The sequence below is a fragment of the Hesperophylax consimilis genome, chromosome 1 (genome assembly GCF_061612785.1).
Source record: "Hesperophylax consimilis isolate HC1 chromosome 1, BYU_Hcon_1.0, whole genome shotgun sequence".
Taxonomy (NCBI): domain Eukaryota; kingdom Metazoa; phylum Arthropoda; class Insecta; order Trichoptera; family Limnephilidae; genus Hesperophylax; species Hesperophylax consimilis.
This window is the reverse complement of record NC_142836.1, coordinates 25,096,218-25,109,278: the sequence shown is the minus strand read 5'-3', so window position 1 is coordinate 25,109,278 and position 13,061 is coordinate 25,096,218. Positions and strand designations below refer to the sequence as shown.

Below are 13,061 nucleotides of genomic sequence, written 5' to 3'. Positions count from 1 at the left end.
TCGAATGAGGATCGGACATTGTTCCGTTCCTTCCCACCTTTTTAAAATTCACGTCGTTGACACTTCAGATTGTACATTCTGTGGTCTAGAAGTGGGAACTTTAGATCACATATTTTTTGGTTGTCCATCTCTAAACAAATATCCTTTCTTCTATCTAAGTCTTATCTAAAATTGCCTCCCCTGCATTCAACATCTTATCTATTCGAAGTCTGAACTCGACTCCAATTTTCATTATATTTTTGAAATTTGCCTATTTAAATAAAATTAATATTTAAATTCACCTTTCATTTCTCCATAATTTTAAATGATGGCCAAGAACACCCTTGCAGGGTGAAAGCCAGAAATAATGGAGAAAAAAAACATGATCTCCTTAGAGCTTACATTAATTTATTTGTAGTTATTTTCTTATTGGAAGGGATCGATATTCTTATTTTTGCTGTTTTTTTACTGCATTTAGAAAGGTCAAATCAAAATCAAATACATAAATTATATTTTTTTAAATGTGTACATTACCCACACAACATTATATATATACTTCGAAAAGAATTCCAAATTCGTACATTAGTCCCAATTCCTTAATAATCTCGGGAGCCCTGTGGAACAGTGGTATCCCCAACCGGGAAAAGGGACGACAGGGAAGTGAATAGAACATTAGTTGCTACTTTCAAATATGGAAAAGCGCCGTAGACGAAATTCTTTCCATTGTATCCCCAATCGGGAAGGGTATGTGGTGTGGGTAAAGGGAGAAGAATATTTATTTGGTACAGCTTGGAGGAATTCCAGTTTTAGGACAGTCAAATTTGGATGAATTAGCATACATGTTTTGTACGAAAAAAAAAGAGAAGAAGAGAAATAAAATTATTACATTTAAAAATAACAACGAAAACACGGAAAAAGCGCCGCCGTCGAAGGACAAACCAATATGTAATACATTTAAAGTGTAAAAAATGTTAATGAAATTTTGTAATCCGTTTATTGTTTTTTAATTTTTTTTCCAAACCAAGCAAAAAATGTTGTCTATCAGCCTAGTAACCCATTGGGATTCCAGTTTTATCAAATAACATATGCAATAATAATTGCATACTTGGATCACTAGACTCCATACTACTTCAAGAACGAAACATTAGGAACCTGTTCATCTTTGGGGATATCAACATACTGGATACCGGAAGACACCACCCACAAGCACAGGATTATCAATTACTCCTCCTCTCCCACGGGATGTCTGTCGCAAGTGAACCAACAAGAATAGAACATAAAATGAATGAATCACGTCCCACGAAAACTTGCATTGATCACATAATTATTATTTTTCCTAATATCTGATAAAACTGGGATCCCACCTAATCTTTTTTACGATCTATTTCTAAGTTGTTGTGCGTTCACATTCTTCTATTCTATTTCGCTTAAACTTTTTTGTTGTTGTATAGAATTGAACGAAATTTGAATTTGATTGGGCTTCTATTTCATTGTATGGCAGAGAAAGCCTGTTTCATAGATTATATGAAATAGATTGTAGAATAGATGAGGTATGATCGCACCCTTAGATAGTAACAACTTTATATTTAGTTTAGATAAAGAGATAAAGAGGGAAATCGGTGACCATCTATGTCTGTAGCAACTTGATGGAAGCACCCTCCCCAATAAAGATTTCCTTGAAATGCTTGGAGTAATTTTCTCAGACCGCCTCAAGAAACGGGACTCCAAACTGGACTTGTCGTATAGGTTAGCAGATTCTTCCATGGTAACGAGCTGCTAACCCTGTGCAATTCTCAACAACAATTGAATTTGGGAGCCACCTCTGGGCTGGAGCCCCAAAATACCTGATAAACCTACTGGATTCTGTGCAAAGGAGGGTGTTTCGTCTGATTGAAAATCTGTTGTTAAAAGACCGATTGCCATCTCTTCTAATGCATAGACGCAATGTACCCATGCTTAGTCTGTTATACAGGTATGTCAATGGAGCATGTTAGAGGCAGCTAGCAGTCTTAATCGCCTGTGCACCGGTGCATGTAGGCGAAACTCGACGGACACAAGCGGAACATCCGTTCACAGTTGATGTTGGCTTCATGAGAATAAGTTGTTTCTTCGACTCGTTTTTAAGTCGGCTCACATGTGGAACGCACTACAGGCATCTATATTTCCTCCTCCATATAATCCAGGCCTCTAAAATACCCGCATTAATAAATTCCTACCTAAAGTCTACCTCAATCTATCTCGCAACGCTGCCCAACCGTGTGGCGATCTAGTTCTCCTGTCTTTACATTGGGCAGACAGGGGGGTTCTTGTGAGGTGTAACATTTTTTTAAATGTAACATGCAACAATGCAAGTGCTATGAGAAAGCATAAACGTATAATTATTTTATATTCGATTTATAATAATAAATCTATTTAAAAAATAAAGTTTGAAAAATCACCAACAACTTGAGTCATGTTAAGCATGGACTTGGGAGCCCTGGACTTAAGCCCTGGACGGAACTATTCGAGTAAATTTTGAAGCATCGGTGTGAGAAGAAAATGTATGAAAAATATTTTTGTTGACATATCCCACTCCCTGTCTCATCCAGTACCCAAAAAATTCATAAGCCGTTGTAATTGCATTAACAATACAAAAACAAAATTAAAATACTTCATTATATACCACTTTGCATACAAATCATTTCAAAAGTTTGTCATACAGGATGGCTGCCAGGCAATTTCCCCTCACCCTAGATCTGGCTTCATTGCCACCATTGCCACTCATACAAAATCGCACTAATTTTCTGTTCAGGGCTTTATAGATTCTCCCATGATTCTCCAAAGTGCATAAATATACCACTCCAAAGTGATAGACAATAAAATAAATAAATAAAATTGAGTTCTACAAATTAAACTTAATAACAATAAATGATAGACAAAGTTGTCTACAGGTTCAATATATAAATTGTCTATTCCCTTCAAAAACACCATAGAAAAATGACATTATATATAAGAAGTTTTTGTTATTTCGGTTAAGAATTAATTTATTTTACTTCCGAAATGCTCACATAATTCTATACTTGTACAAAATCATTTCAGTTTTAAAATCTCACGGTACACAGGTTTTCTAGATGTCCAATAAATGACTGGAATCTATTTTTATAATGTAATACAGCAAATACCTGCAGAAATGTCAAACAGCATTTCTATTTTATAACGTAGTGTTAGGTGTAAAATAAAACTTTAAATGAAATAAACCATTTAATGTTCCTAACTAACTATATAAGTTTCGAATCATACATCCCACAGGGGTATTTTTTATCCACAAGCGCTTTTCAAAATGGGCGATATGATTAAAGAGCTTCGTGAGAGATCAAAGAAAAGAAAGCAACTTTTGGTTCAAACGGTGAGTATCGTTTTATGCGTGAGGCGGAATTCGACAAGTTTATCTTAATTTTATTTGAGACTAAAAGTTGTGTATAATTTTCTTTGAAATTAGGGCTAAAGTACTATAATGCATAACATAATATTGCAAATGCACATATCCCCATTCTACATGGAGGGCGGTAGAAAGAGGAGGGTGAGAAATGAGTTTTGTAACTCATCGGGATTGCTCATTCAAGAAATAAAAATAAAATAAAATACCCATCCTCAAATTGATATTATTGAAATAAATATTTGTTTTTTTTCAGCTTGGTATTTCTAGTGTAGGGGAATTGGGACAAGCTTTGGGGACCGTGGCAGATGTTCCGATTAAACAACATATCGGCGAGGACCATTTTAAAGACGTCGGTTTCGGAGACAGCAAATCTGCCAGTGAAGAAACTAATGCTCTGGTCTACACTGACTCATCCACATTTTTAAAGGTCAGTTCATATTTCAGTAGCAATAATTAAACAAAATGGAAAATCTTAACCTTATTGTAAAATTCTAAATTACCACATGTACCGCTTTGATGCTCATTGACCCTGTGTGTAAATTAAAATATGGCCATTAAAAAAATTATAAGACAGGTTACCACAAAAAAATTTACAAAGATGAATAAAAAAACAAGACCCATGTTACATAAGATTCTTCGAGCCGAGTTATGGTATTGTATTAATTTCAGGGTACACAGTCTTCCAATCCCCATAATGACTACTGTCAGCACTTTGTGGACACGGGACAAAGGCCACAGAATTTCATCCGAGATGTGGGGCTGGCCGACAGGTTCGAGGAATATCCCAAGCTGAGGGAACTCATTAAGCTGAAAGATGACCTTATTTCCCAAACTGCGGTGCCACCTATGTATCTCAAATGTGATTTGAAGGTGGGAATATTGTTTCGTGATTATTATTAAAACTTCTCATCATCTATCTATATAAATAAAGATGTTCGTTTGTTCAAAATCTTAAATCTCCGAAAGTTCTTCACCAATTGCTTTGAATTTTTGACAAAACGAATACGCTTGTGTTTTTATATACCTATATTATGTAGATGTCACCTGTGAGAGGTAAAAACATGCTTTTTTTAAAAACAACGTAATCTGTTTGACATAAATGCAACACTCGCTATTGTTTTTCTATCGGCCCAGACAGACTGAGCCTCAGCATCACGTGGTGGGGTGCAGCAAGTATATAATATTCATTTTGTTTCATCTTTTCTCTATTCGCCTTTATTTGTGTCTTAACCTCTAGTGTGCCAAGAAATCCACTGGATTTCCTAGTAGCTCACCGTAATTGTCTCGATTTTATGGTATTTTGAACCTAAAAAAATGCTCCTAGCATCTTAGATAAATTAAAAGAGAAGATTACTAGGTTACTGAGACAAGCGTGGTTTCACTGAACTAGGTCCAGTGGACATACTTGGGATTTACTACGTTTACTTTTTTACTCTGCAGCACTAGTGTTCGGTAGGACTCAATATCGGATCGAGTTTGTATGAGGTACTCAAATACTGAAATGAGGTGTATAATATGTTATAAATGAGAAGAGCAGTGGCGGCCCTTCTATGAGGGTAATTCGGTAAATGACCTCCCATAAATGGATGCAGATGTAGATGAAGAGTGTCAGAATGAGAAGATTGTACCGTAAATGGATTAATAACCTGCTGTACAATACTAAAAACTATATCATAAGCATAACTCCCAGCAACGCTGAGTACACGTCAGATGTAAATATTATGGATTTTTATTGTTTGCATAAAATAATGCGGGTACATAAATATTGTAGATACAAAACTGTTGAGAAAAAGTTATTGACATTACGTTGCTCTAGTTTGTTTCTATCCAACAGACCAAAACGTAAATCGGGAGAAATAGCGCTTCAAAGTTGTTTTTACGAAAAACGCATGTACCACTAAATTAGCTCATTCTAAGCTTACTAAAATGATTTAAAGAGATACAAATAATTATTTTTAAGTAAAATTCATCAAATGTATAAAATTACGCAGAAAACACGTTTTTAATTTGGATGTAGGACAAAGTGTTGGATAAACACGCCGGAATGTTGTTTAATTTTGGTGGACTTGTGACAAACTGCGTCTTGAAAACACATTAAAAATAAAAATAAAATCACTTGTATCGTATAAATAAATGCTTTCTGAGAACAACCGCATACTTAACTCAATTTCGCCAAAAATGGTCTGTTGGACCAAAACGAACTAGAGCGATGATTAATAAATTGATTGTAATATAATATACATCTATGAATAAGGGAGAGATAATTGCTTCTCGCACATTCACCAGGTTATAGTTTATAAAGCTTGATTTGCTTAATGCGTTTGAAACTGCTGGGATGACAGTTGGGAATCTTGTGCCGTATTCAAACAATAATAATTTTAAAAAACCCTCCCCCCCTCCAGTTCTTGTATTAGTTTGATTGTTTGTAATAGTAAATTGTTGTTGTTTTCAGACAATGGATATGAAGCAATTGGGGAGTAAGTTTGATGTAATACTGGTGGAGCCCCCGCTGGGCGGGGACTGGAGCTGGAAAGACGTGCTGGCTCTCGACATCCCGCAAGTGGCACAGTCCAGGAGTTTCGTCTTCCTGTGGTGTGGTAGCTCGGAAGGTACTAATGATTAGTTCTAAAAATTATCCATTATTAATAATGTTCTATTAATTATTATTAATAAAATATCCATGAATTACATTTTCCCTAATAAGCTGCATTGTTGACTGATTAAGTGCTTATCCGCTCTGGTGCTATTAAACCCAGAGGAATATAACTTCTCTTATCTATACTTGGTTTTATCCTGCTCGAGAAGCCATTGTTTGACGGGGCACTGGATGCTTATAGGTATCCCTAAAGCTGTAGTTAATTAGAATGGTATTGTTCGTCGCAGGTTTGGACATGGGACGAGACTGTCTGAAGAAGTGGGGTTTCAGGAGGTGTGAAGATATATGCTGGATTCGCACAAATATCAATAATCCCGGGCACTCCAAGAACCTGGAGCATAATGCCGTCTTCCAGAGGACCAAAGAGCATTGCTTGATGGGAATTAAGGGGACAGTCAGACGCTCAACGGACGGAGACTTCATCCATGCCAATGTGGATATAGATTTAATCATATCAGAAGACCCAGAGTACGGCAGTCCAGAAAAACCCATTGAAATATTTCATATTATGGAACATTTCTGTCTAGGAAGAAGAAGGTAAGGCAAAGATGTTTTCGTACATCATTAGTGGTCCAAAGCTTTGGGTTCACCCAGGCGTCGCAGATTCATTCCTTTGTAAACCCTCCACCATGGAACAAGCAACAATTACACTTTTTAATGATGGTAGTGGGGAGAGTTGAAATATTGCCGGGTTATTTGTAACCGGGGAATAAAAGCAAAAGGCATTTTATGATCTATAAATACCGTGCCTTGTAAGAGCTCTGCTTGTTTCTCTTCCTTCTATCTAAGTGATTCACAACTCGTTGCCTGCGAGCCCTTGTACCACACTTGCATTCCATGCTGCCTGCGTAGGTTTCAAAAATAGGTAATGCGGCCAACCTGCTAAATAGGTTGTGCATCGCTGTTTTATTTCGTCAAAAAGTATCAACACACAATAAAAAGATCAACTCCTCAGGCTAATTTGTTCGATTTTGCGAACAAACAGCTATTTACCTGTCAATTTGTTCACTTTTCGGAACAGCCCATATGGTCTTGTTGTGTCTACCTTGTAATGAGAAATATGATCTAAACGGTGTTAGAAAGAGAAAACACTACACTTTATACCCAAATCTAGAAGTTAACTACAAAATAATTAAAATGTGCACCTCTATGAAACCGAAGGTTCGGACTGCAATTTGAAAAACATTCATGAAACCTTGTGATTTTTATAGAAATAATTTTTATATGCAACGACCAAAAAGTGAGGTGACATTTGTTTATAATAATACACTTAGCTGTACCCTTCTTCACATTCAATTTCAAATGTTTTAATGTTTGTAACGCTCCTGAGTGAGTGCTGGACCCGAGCTCACAGCCGACATAACATGTATAGCAATATGGGACGTACAGGATTGCACCAAACCTCTCCACATCCTTAGAATAAAAACCTTATTATTATATAAAACTGTTTATATCATATATCTGACCATGATAGTAAAGTATACGGAATGAGTTTTACGAGGACGTGTCATCTGGTGTCCACATATTACTCAACGGCTATTGGTGTTTCATGCCGTATGACACTATGTGATCCGACAGGTTAAAGTCAAATTTATTCCGCAGGGCAGACGCAATCGTGCCTTGCAATTAAATGCCTCAATATCTGTCCAATATTAATTGATTTTTATTTTTAGGCTACATATCTTCGGTAGAGACTCCACAATACGGCCGGGATGGGTGACCGTTGGCCACGATCTGACCAACTCTAATTTCAACGCCGACACTTATGCCTCATACTTCTCCGAGGGCCGCGAGACCACGGGCTGCACAGAGCGCATCGAGGCCCTGCGGCCCAAGAGCCCCCCCAACACTAGCAAGGGGGGCTGCCGACTGCGGGGTAGGGGGGGCTTCAGGGGAAGGGGGCGCGCACGGGGAGCTCCACTCTAATTACAATCCTAACATTTCACATTATTTGTGACAGGTATTTTGTACTGTATTAGACTATTAAGATGACTCAATATTAACAACAAGACAACTCATATGAGATGGTATAGTTTACCATTTTTATATTAAAAAAATGCAATAAAAAATAAAATAACCAAAGATACATAACTTTTTATTGATTGCCTCACCTTTTCAGACGTAATTTCACACTTATCAATTTGATCTTAATATCTATTAGTAATCCACTTTTGCTCTACATAACCTGTTGAAATCTCATTAATTTAGGATCAAATTTAATTGCTAGTATGATAGCTTATAAAAAACACAAACATCTGGTGCCATTACAAACTGGATATTGGCAGTTTTCCATAGGGTGACTCTGGTACACTACTTCTTTACTTATGTACGTACAGAATGAATGAAGGAAAAGACCGTTCAGAATTCTGAGCAATATTTAGGACGGGTTGTTTCGGAGAGTTTGAACAATTCATCAAATTTCAACGTTCATTTTCGGGTTCTGTGAAAGACTTATTCAAGTTCTGTTTTTATATCATTGTAGGCTAGTTGCTTGACAAAACTGAAATAAAAACAGAACTTGAAAAAATCTTTCACAGAGCCCGAAAATGAATGTTGAAATTTGATGAATTGTTCAGATTCTCCGAAACAACCCGTCCCTAGTATCTATACACAGTCTTATATGAATAGGAGGGAGAAAGGGGGAAATAAAATATAAAGGTGAATTACTATATAAATCCTAATGCAATATTTATTTACTGTTTTAATTGAATAACGCATTAGGTATTTTATATCACAAACATGCTTATGTTATCATTTCATTTGCTTTTTGTGTATCAATTATAAGTTTAAAAATCAGCCCAACACATGCTGTACAGTACATATTTTCTGTTCTTCATCTGTTCAAAACACATATGGTTTAGCATTTAGTAGGGATAAAACCAATTATTTCATATTGAATGTTAAATTCTCCTGACAAAATGATTTTTACTTTGCAAGAAGAATTTAATGTAAGTAATAACAGCCATTATAAAATGGTAAATTGACCTCCACTATATTTGGTCCATCCATTTAGGGACTCTCGCTTTAGCTCGCAATATATTATTGGTAAATACAATTTCTAGATTGGTGTAAACTTTTACAAGAGATATACTGTATGGTGGGTGTCAAGTGATTGAGAGACCGTGTGTGTGTGTGTGTGTGTGTGTGTAGTGATGCAAGTATTGGCCAATGCTCAATGCTAAACATCAAGTGATATGACATTCCTGGAGATTTGTCACTTGGCTTATGAAACATTGAACAACAGAACTGTGCTATCTGATATTTTACAATAGTTTAGACAGTTCACCAATAGGTATTTTCATTAGTACATGTAGAAATACAACTAAAAGATTTGGTGTAATAATGCTCACGTCACGTACATAGAGTTATTAAATAACAGATGTTTGACGTCACAAAGTGAGATCCCTCATGTACGTGAGCAGGGTTATTGCTCCAATCCCTTCAGAGGTCAATCCGTTTCAATCTCCTTGCAACAAATGCCACAGTACAGCCAAAATTGACAGGTAACAATACCAAAACCATCATCATGTAAAATACACAATCTGTCACAAATATTTTAACATTAATCTAACATCGATTAGTATTTTAATAGTTAAAAATGATAAAATAAATGTATGTATTCAGCAATATAAAGTATATGTAGTTGGTTGGTATAAATAATTACATCTGCAACCCATTTTACAATGTGACATTACTACGAATGACAAAAGGGTGGAGTTGAATTCTCCTGAATATAATATATGAGCATCTTAATTCCGATGTTTCATAAAAAAAAGACAAAAGATTTAACAAATAGCACACGTTTGTTTGTTCATATCAACACTCGCTACACATTGATTGATAATGCGAATGTTCTCGTGAGTGATGACCCAATGGTAGAATATTTGTCCGTAACATCACTGACTACATCACAGCCAGTCATAGCACATCCACATCACTACAGTACAGTACAGTACAATATAATACAGTAACTAGGGCGGGCAACGCAAATGACACTCGGTTTACTCTTACTCGTTATTTACACATACCAGTATTAGTATTAATTACTATTACTGTTACCTGAGTTACCCGAGCCACCCACTGAGCTACTATGTATTCATCAATTGAATTTAATGATAAATTATACATAAGAAAATCTGTAATGGAACATTAACATTACCCCTCAGGCTAATTTGTGAACAAACAGCTACTACCCGTAGAATCAAATTGTTCACTTATGGGAACAGCTCATAGAAATTGTCGTCTCCCGTACTGTCCTGGTTAGAAATATGATCTAAACGGTGTCAGAAAGAAAAAATACCACGTTTTATATTTAATATAGAGTTAACCACAGAAGAATTAAAACTTGCACCTCTATGAAGCCAAAGGTTCCGATTGCAACTGAGAAAAATTTATGAAACATTGTGAATTTTTTATTAGTTATTTTTCTATGAAACGATAAAAACAAGTGAGTTGGCAATAATGTTTAGAAAACATTTGTCTTCATAAAATACTTTTTTTTTTTCGTTATCAGTAATTTTAGTTTGTTTTTGTTCTAGCGTTTAGACAAAAAAAAACGCAAACTGAGCCATTTTTTAAATTTTTGATTTCAAATTTTGAATATTTCAAAAATTATGTTTATTTCTAAAAAAAAATTTGAAAGCATATTTCATCACCTTTCAAAACAGTTTTTAGATTTCGGATACATTCAGAAATATCTAATTTATTTGGATTTTATAGCGAAGCGGAAATACTCACAAATTCCCTGACTTTCTGACAGCATCTTTAAGAAATATAAGGGTAAATATGCCAGAGGCCTGAGGGGTTAGCAATAATATTCACATAGTATAGATAAACCTAATGAAACATTCCCAGAGGTGGCCATTCAGCACTTGTACTCCACGTGGCCCGCCTGTTAAAGATGCTTTCTGGCCACCTCTGAGTGATGCTTGTGAATAACGACAAATTATATATTTATATACTCATACATTAACAGAAAGTATCCATTTTATCTGTATTAAGTACAACATTGAATTAAAGAAGAAAACACCAATCAATATCAATATTTTCAAAACAAATGTAATTAATTTTATCCCAATCAAAAAAATTGATTTTCATTTGTAGATAAAGATGATAAAAAAATTGCAAAATCATTAATAATTAGCATTGGCAAGAAAAAATGAATCGCTTGAGATCAAATAACTCGCTTCCGTTAATTTGTACTGCTTAGGTAGAACACCACACGTCATATTAAACCACGTTTATACACAGTATGTAATGATATTACTGTTTCGGTAGAACAACACACGTCATATTAAACCACGTTTATACACAGTATGTAATGATATTACTGCTTAGGTATAACAACACACGTCATATTAAACCATGTTTATACACAGTATGTAATGATATTACTGCTTAGGTAGAACAACACACGTCATATTAAACCACGTTTATACACAGTACGTAATGATTATGCATCCTAAATAATTCCAACAATCATCATTACTTTGGTGGCTTTTACTGGATTTTCTCAATATAGAAAAAGAATAATTTAGCAATTTCTTTTAAATCTTTACTACAACTATAAATGATTAAATTCTAGCGGCCTTTAGAATAATGAAGTGTGACACGAAGCCAATATAAACAATATTATGATTTTAAAAACAACAAAACAATTAACAGATCACTATGCCTTAAGTATGTTTCCTTTTATGTAAATAAGCTGATATTTTTAAATAATTAGAACTTTGAATGATAGATTTATTTCAATTATATTATAACTAAATTTAACCGAACTTGCGCTTTTCTGTGTAAGTTTTAAAAATAATTCTTAAAAAATAAATAATGTAATTAGCATTAGTAAAAATTAGTTTTCTATGTCAATTGTAAAAATATTTTAGATAAATATGTTTATATACAATACAGCAAGCCCATGGTATCTGCAGACAAGCCTTCTAGGTTCTACTGTGCATACATTATCCATACCACAAGTTCTTATTGAACACACTTTGCATGTTTCGTACTATACATGCCCGGTTTCTATTATACATACACACATTGCATTCTCCAGGGTATCTACAGTATGTACACAACTATGATCCACGGAATCATCTGCGTACTGTACATGCCCTGGCTTCGACTATACATACATACCATGAGTTCTACTGCACACACATTGCATGTTCCAGGGTATCTACAGTATGTACACAACTATGATCCACGGAATCATCTGCATACTGTACATGCCCTGGCTTCGACTATACATACATACCATGAGTTCTACTGCACACACATTGCATGTTCCAGGGTATCTACAGTATGTACACAACTATGATCCACGGAATCATCTGCGTACTGTACATGCCCTGGCTTCGACTATACATACATACCATGAGTTCTACTGCACACACATTGCATGTTCCAGGGTATCTACAGTATGTACACAACTATGATCCACGGAATCATCTGCGTACTGTACATGCCCTGGCTTCGACTATACATACATACCATGAGTTCTACTGCACACACATTGCATGTTCCAGGGTATCTACAGTATGTACACAACTATGATCCACGGAATCATCTGCATACTGTACATGCCCTGGCTTCGACTATACATACATACCATGAGTTCTACTGCACACACATTGCATGTTCCAGGGTATCTACAGTATGTACACAACTATGATCCACGGAATCATCTGCATACTGTACATGCCCTGGCTTCGACTATACATACATACCATGAGTTCTACTGCACACACATTGCATGTTCCAGGGTATCTACAGTATGTACACAACTATGATCCACGGAATCATCTGCGTACTGTACATGCCCTGGCTTCGACTATACATACATACCATGAGTTCTACTGCACACACATTGCATGTTCCAGGGTATCTACAGTATGTACACAACTATGATCCACGGAATCATCTGCATACTGTACATGCCCTGGCTTCGACTATACATACATACCATGAGTTCTACTGCACACACATTGCATGTTCCAGGGTATCTACAGT

The 13,061-nt window shown here is 35.6% G+C and overlaps 1 protein-coding gene across 1 annotated transcript; it reads left to right on the top strand.

The window, feature by feature from the left end:
- Window positions 1–2,951: 2,951 nt before the first annotated feature.
- Window positions 2,952–8,071, top strand: Mettl14 (methyltransferase like 14). Its single transcript, XM_089637317.1, has 6 exons — window positions 2,952–3,364; window positions 3,651–3,824; window positions 4,067–4,267; window positions 5,850–6,006; window positions 6,281–6,590; window positions 7,727–8,071. The coding sequence occupies exons 1-6, from the start codon at window positions 3,299–3,301 to the stop codon at window positions 7,977–7,979; spliced, it is 1,161 nt and encodes a 386-aa protein (XP_089493443.1). The 5' UTR covers window positions 2,952–3,298; the 3' UTR covers window positions 7,980–8,071.
- Window positions 8,072–13,061: the final 4,990 nt, after the last annotated feature.

Bases quoted from the DNA above. Each gene is read 5' to 3' on its own strand.
- Mettl14 (XM_089637317.1), top strand. From the start codon at position 3,299: ATGGGCGATATGATTAAAGAGCTTCGTGAGAGATCAAAGAAAAGAAAG. The intron at 3,365-3,650 runs GTGAGTATCGTT...GTTTTTTTTCAG, and splicing joins AGCAACTTTTGGTTCAAACG to CTTGGTATTTCTAGTGTAGG. The intron at 3,825-4,066 runs GTCAGTTCATAT...TATTAATTTCAG, and splicing joins ACTCATCCACATTTTTAAAG to GGTACACAGTCTTCCAATCC.